The 7126-nt window shown below is 40.0% G+C and overlaps 1 protein-coding gene across 12 annotated transcripts in view; it reads right to left on the reverse strand.

Annotated features, from left to right (window-relative positions):
* Window positions 1-6266, reverse strand: part of FGGY (FGGY carbohydrate kinase domain containing) — a 399022-nt gene extending 392756 nt beyond the window's left edge. For 3 of the 12 annotated variants that reach the window (XM_057310627.1, XM_057310624.1, XM_044383813.3), the window contains exons 1-2: window positions 6168-6266; window positions 5018-5202 (exon numbers count right to left, since the gene is read on the reverse strand). In XM_057310627.1, coding sequence (XP_057166610.1) covers window positions 5018-5042 — 25 coding nt within the window. In that variant the 5' untranslated portion in view covers window positions 5043-5202; window positions 6168-6266. Of the gene's footprint in view, window positions 1-5017; window positions 5203-5923; window positions 6021-6167 lie in introns of those variants that run through there. The other 9 variants (XM_026497979.4, XM_057310621.1, XM_057310629.1 and 6 more) reach the window with 7 other exon arrangements.
* Between the last annotated feature and the right edge of the window lie 860 nt (window positions 6267-7126).

Below are 7126 nucleotides of genomic sequence, written 5' to 3' on the forward strand. Positions count from 1 at the left end.
AGAAGATAAAAGGATTCAAATCATACCAAAGTAACTTCTGTGACCACAACAGAATTAAATTATAAATCAATAATAAAAAGATGAGTGTAAAGTCCTCAAATATTTGGAAACTGAATAACACACCTCTACCTAACACATGGATCAAAGAAGACATTTAAAAAAAAAATAGAAAGTATTTTAACTGAATGAAAATAAACATATAGCAAAAGTTACAGGATGTACTTGAAGCAGTAAATTTATAGCATCAAATGCCTATTAGAAAAGTCATCTCAAATAAATAATCTTAACTATTCACCTTAACAAATTAGAAAGAAAAGAGTAAAAGGAACCCAAAGTTAGCAGAAGAAAGGAAATAATAAATTTCAGAGGAGAAATCAGTAAGTTAAAAAAAAAATAGAAAAAATAAATAAAACCAAAAGCTGTTTTTTGGATAAAATTAATAAATTTCTGGACAGAATGATCAGGAAAATAAAGAGAAAATATAATAATATTAGTATTATCTATATTAGGAATGAGGAAGATGAAATCACAACAGATTCTATAGATATTAAAATGATAATAAGGGACTATTATGAACAATTAAGACATGTACAAATTCCTTAATATACAAAAACTATCAAACCTCGCTCAAGAAGAAACAGATGATCTGAATAGTCTTATATTACTTAATCAATTGAGTACTCCCTCTTCTCCACAAAAAACTAATAAACAAACTCTTAGACTAGATGGCTTCATAAGTGAATTTCATCAAACATTTAAAGAAGAAATAATACCACTTCTATACAAACTCTTCCAAAAAATTGAGTTGGAGGAAATATTTTCCAAATTATTTTATGAGGCCAGAATTATCTTGATAACAAAACTATATCAATATTCATCATTAACACAGATGCAGAAATTCTTAAAATTTTAGCAAAGAGAATCCAACCAAATATAAAAAAGATAAAAGGTCCTGACCAAGTGGGATTTATCTCAGGAATACAAGGTTTTACTTTCAAAAAAAAAAATCGAATGTAATTCATCATATTGAGGTTAAAAAGATCTTAACAGAGAAAAAAGCAGCTGACAAAATATAATATTTATTCTTCATTTAAAAAAAAACAACACCACAAAAAATACAGTATGTCTCAGCAAAGAAGGAATAGACAGGAACTTCCTAAACTTCCCAAAAGACTTCTACAAAAAATGTTCAACTAATGTCATACACCACAGTTAATGATGAACAAATGTGTCTCCCTAAGATCAAAAACAAGACAAGCTGTCTGCCCTCATCACTTCCTTGCAACAATGAATAGCAGCTCTAGCCAGTGCACTATATCAAGAAAATGAAATATAAGGTATCCACACTAAATGGAAGACATAAGCTGTCATTTATTTACAGATAACATGATCACCTACATAGAAAATCTGATGGCATCTATAAAAAAGCTCTTAGAACTGGTAAGTAGTTTAGCAAGATGATCAATATACAAGCAGCAACAAATGAAGTTAAACTGTAAAAGATAATTTCATTTACAATGGCATCAAAAAATATGAAATACCTACAGATAATCTGACAAAGATGTGCAAGACCTAGCTACTGAAAGCTACAAAACATTGCTAAGAAAAATTAAGGAAGACCTAAGTAAATAAACAGATATACCGTCCATGAATCAGAACACGCAGTCTTTAGCTGTGCCCCCAAATTAATGTATAGATTCAATGAAATTCCAATTAAAATCTAAACAGGCCTTTTTTCTGAAATTGAAAAAATGACTGTAAAAATATGGAAACGTAATGGTCCTAGAATAACCAAAACAACATTTGAAGTTGAAGGACCTATTCTACCTGACTTCAATACTAAATACGAAGCTACAGTGATTACGATTATGATATTGGCATTAAAATAGATGAAGAGATTACTGGAACAAAATAAAACATCCAGAAATGGGCCCACATGTATATGTCGTCAACTGATTTTAACCAAAGGCGCAAAGTAATTCAATGGAGAAAGGATAGACTTTTCAGAAAATGGTGCTTAACAATTAATGACATATGTGAAAAAATTAACTTTGTTCCATATCTGGTGCTAAGGATTAACTTAAAATAACTCAAAATGGATTGTGGATTTAATGTAAGGCCAAAACAATGAAGCTTCTTAAAAAGCAGGAGAAAATATTTGAGAGCTGGGGCTAGTCATGACTTCTTAGATACAATTACCAAAACCGTGATCCGTAAAAGAATAAATTGATAAAACAGTCATCATCAAAATTACAAACTGACAAATTAGTCTTCACCAAAATTGAGAACTCCGCTTGTGAAAGGACACTTAAGAAAATGGAAAGTCAAGCCACAACATGGGAGAAAACATTTGCAAATTACAGGTGAGATAAAGAATTTGTAATTCGTACATTAAAAAAGCTCTCAAAACTCAGAAAACAAACAACCCTTTGTTTTTTTTTTAAATGGATAAAAGATTTCATAAATACCTCACCCAAGAAGATATATGAAATATATAGTCAAGTAAGCCCATGACAAGAAGCTTGAAAATATCAGTCATTAGGGGAATGTACATTAAAACCCCCAAAAAGAGGATTCCACGTTATCAGAATGGCTAACATTAAAAAAAGGGACCACACCAAGTGCTGGAGTAATCGGCAGTTTCATGCACCACTGAAGGGAATATACAATGGCACCTCACTTTGAAATATAGTTTCTTAAAAAGTTAAACATACCCACCATGTGAACTAGCCATTCCACTTCTAGGTATTTAACCAAGAGAAATGAAAGCATACACCCATACAAAGATATGTATATGAATAGTCATAGTAGCTTTACTGAGAGTAGCCAAAAAGTAGCAAATAATCCAAATACCCATCAACAGGTAAATAAACAATGTTACAACCATACAACGTATAAAAGGAATGAACTATGTGCACACACTCAACATGGACAAGTCTTAAGACGATTATGCTAAGTAAAAGCCACCACACAAAAAAAGATATACATTGTATGACCCCACAGATAAAACCCTAAAATAATGGGGCGCCTGGGTAGCGCAGTCGTTAAGCATCTGCCTTCGGCTCAGGGCGTGATCCCGGCGTTCCGGGATCGAGTCCCACATCGGGCTCCTCCACTGGGAGCCTGCTTCTTCCTCTCCCACTCCCCTGCTGTGTTCCCTCTCTCGCTGGCTATCTCTCTGTCAAATAAATAAATAAAATCTTAAAAAAAAAAAACCCTAAAATAATATTAAATAATCTCTAGCAGCAAAAAGCAGATCACTATTCGATGGGGGGTAGGTGGGGGATAACCAGGGAGGTAGGGATTACAAAGGAGCCCGAGAAATCTTTATGGGTATTAAAAGTGTTCTTTATCTTACTTGTGATGATGGTTTCACAGATACCTACATATGTCAAAACATCTTGTATTAGACACTTTATATACAGTTTACTCTAGGTCAAGCATACCTCAATAAAGCTGTTGAAAAAACCCCCAGCTGGGAATGCCTTTTCCCTGATGGCACGATAACTGCTACATTGTTTCCCCATCCTTTACCTTCAATCAGTAGTTAATTCCTAACCAGTCTACAGCCAACCTTTGAACAATGCAGGAGCTAGAGGAACTGACCTCCTGCAATGTAAAAAGTCTGTGTATAACTTTTGACTCCCCAAAAAACTTAACTTTCTACTAGCCTACTATTGATAAGAAACCTTATCAAAAACATGAACAGTCGATTAACATACATTTTGTATGTTATATGTATAATATACTGTATTTTTACAATAAAGTTAGCTAAAGAAAATGTTAAGAAAATCCTAAGGAAAAGAAAATACATCTACAGTACTGTAAAAAAAAAAAAAATCCATGTATAAGTGGACCTGCATTCCAACTTGTGTTCTAGGGTCAACAGCATTCTCATCTCTCTCTCCAGTCCCAGAACTATTACCCTAACCCATTTCTGACCTGTATTATAAAAGCCTCTCTCCAGTCTTCACCTCTCCAAGTCCCTTCCCACCCTGCGGCCAGAATTAACTTTCTAAAACGCAAATCATCATCACTTCAGACAGCTCCTGATTGCTCTGGAGATACATTTCAAACTCCCTTACTATGACTCACCTGACCCTCCCTCATTTGGCCTTTTCACCTTTCCCAGACTCCTTTCTGGTGATTTCCCATCTCACCCTATCCTATCCAGCCACACTAGTCAACAATGTGCCAGGTTATATAGTTTGGCACATGCTGTTCCCAAGTCAAATAATCCCCTTCCCTTTTGTCATTCCCCAGCCCACTCACACTGAGGCTTTGAAATTCTGCTCAGGGAATTATCTCCTCTGGGAAGTTTTCCACAAAACCCACATTGGGCCATTTGCCCTTCTCCCAATTCCTGAGAATTTCCCACATACTTTGCCACAGCACTCAGTATCATATAATCTCCCTCTTCAGACTAGATAGAAGCAGACTGAGTGAAAGACTAAAAGTGGAGACCAAGTCTTGTTCATCTTTGCTTTCCCAGAGCCGACCACAGTACCAGGCCCAGAACACATGCCACAGGATTAGTGAATAAGTGAATGAATGAAAGAACTGGTTTGGATGACCCCTTACACCACCACCTGGGCTGATCCTGTATTTCTTCTTATAAAGAGATGGGCAGGTGAAGTCTCTGTAGTACATTCTGGTAAAATAATTATTTCAAATCCCCTGGCAGGAGGCCAGGGGTCCCCACTCTGGCTGGGCAAGATTCATTACCTCAAACTGTTTTCAAAACCAGCTGGTAATTGACTGTGATTTGAACTAAGTGAAAGGTTAGGGAAAGGGAACCAGATTCCAGGAAAAGACAAGGCCCACAGCAAAAATTAATACAGCCTGGAAAAAGGCCCAGTCTCCTCCCAGTAAACTTCTTAATTTCATCCAGAAAGACACAGCTCTCCACCCTTGGGGTTATTCCCTTCTCCCAATACACATGTTTTGATATCCAAATCCAGCAAGGGAGGCTCCCAAGCTCCTTTCCCCTCAAAATCAATCTCCAGGCCCTTCTCACCCTCTCTGGTCTGTTCCCACATCATCCTTAATCAACAGTCCTCCGGGCCTCCCACATGAAGGTCCTCCTCAGCTGATCCCTTTAAGAGCCAGGACAGTGATCATCAGGTCAAGAGCCAGGCTGAGGGCCTCATTACAGGAGACTCCCAGAAGACCAGGAGGCAGTGAGAAGGCTGCAAGACCCAGCTGGCAACATAAAAAATTAAAAAAAAAAAAAAAAAATCAGGATATACATTTGGTGGATCACTAAAAAAAGGAGAAAAGCAAGCAAAACAAAGCAAAACTGTACCATCTGTGTAACATCCACAAACCCAGAGAAGACGTGCCTTCTTTCTTACTGATTTGCAATTCAAAAGTGTAATCACTTCCTCCTTCCAGATCTATTTCAAAAATTAACCTAATGCTCTTCCATATCTTGGTAATGACTGACCCTTTAATTTAGGGACGAAATTAGTTAAGACATGAGAACTGCTTTCGTGGAAAATAGCCAATGATTAGGGAAATTCACCATTTTGCATCTTGTCAATCCTTAAAAGAAGGGAAATGAATTAAAATGGAAAGATAGTCCTAGGCCTTTCCTACCCAGGGTAACTGTAACCAAACAGCATTGTAACCGTCTAAAATGCACCTCAAACATTATCGCAAGCTGCTCAAAGCGTTTCAAGTTACAAGCAGCACTGGCCTTTAAAATTCTCCTAGGTAGCCAGATGTCTATTAAAAGCTCAAACTGCCTGGGAAAAAAATATCCTAAAACAAGGGTCCAGGGGAAGGGAAGAGGTGACGGGAAGCTGGAGTGAACAGTTAACTGGTCAGGGATGGCAGAAGACCCCGGGTTCCCGACATCTCAGAGGCAGCCCTGGGGATGCAGTAAAGGCCGACCCTTCCCTTGAGTGGCCGGACGCCTCACCCAGGAGAGGACACAGAGAACTCTACATCGTCCTGGGGGCCAAGGCTGGGCCGGCACAAGACTTAAGCGGCCGAGACTTCAGCGGCCTGAGCAGGACGACGAGGAGGAAGAGGCGGCGACTGCGGAAAAGGGGAGGGAGGCCTGGGCCGGGTGCGCTGTAGGGTTGGAAAACGTGGGCGCTGCGAGCCTGCGCGCCTGCAAAAGCCCCCACTGCACACGTGGGACTGGGAGGAGGGTCACTTACTTGTCCAATCTGAAATTACATTTTAGCTAGCGGGGCTCTGCAGGTTGCCGCACGGAGCTGCACCGCGCGGAGTAGGGCGGTCCCTGAGGGCTGCTGCGGCGGCGCCCCGCCCCTGGCCCCGCCCCCACCGGATGCGGCCCCTGTAACACGCGCCCTGATTGGCCCTTTGAACCGCTCCGGAGATTGGCCCGCGCGTCCGCCCCCTCGCCTGTCGCCGGGGGCGTGGACTGCAGCCTAGCCGCGGCTCCTCCCATCTCTTGGACTTTTAAAGGCGCCGAGCTGACCCCCGCAAACTCTCCGCAGACTCTGGTGCGTGCGTGCGTGCGTGTGTGTGTCGAGTGTGTATCCTATAATCACTTCTCAACATTTACAGGACTGTTGTAGGCGGATGTAATTAATAATAATATTTACTGAATGCTTACTTTGTGCCTGGTCTAGTTTCTGATACTTTACATGAATTTATGCCCATAATCTTGCGGCCAGCCCTCTAAGTGGTGTCACAGTCTTCACATCTACAAAGCAGATAGGTCCTGCCTTTGCCCAAGTTAACAATCTGTGAGCTGTGGACACACCTACCTCATTGAATACTCAGGATGCTTGCCTTTCCTATAAGCTAGGTAGTATCTGTCCCTATTTATAGATGCGAAGAGTCAGAAACGTTTCCAGCTTGTTCTGAGACACACAGCGAGCTACTAGGGAAACAAAAGGAGAGTTCCAACCTGGGATCCAATCTGAGCTGTTTCCCTTGAAAAGGTAGGTTCCCAGGCTGATGGGACTGGAGATTTGGAAGATAGTTTAGCAAGTTGCTAAATCCAAACCCTTTGCTTTCCTAGAAAAGTAAACTGAGGCCCAGTAAAGGGAAGTGAGTTTCCAAAGACACAGCAGATATAAGAGGTAAGCACAGGTAAGAGCAGTGATCTCACTGAACTGGCCTATTTGCCATGTTCATTACATTCGCA

The sequence above is a fragment of the Ursus arctos genome, unplaced genomic scaffold (genome assembly GCF_023065955.2).
Source record: "Ursus arctos isolate Adak ecotype North America unplaced genomic scaffold, UrsArc2.0 scaffold_12, whole genome shotgun sequence".
NCBI lineage: Eukaryota > Metazoa > Chordata > Mammalia > Carnivora > Ursidae > Ursus > Ursus arctos.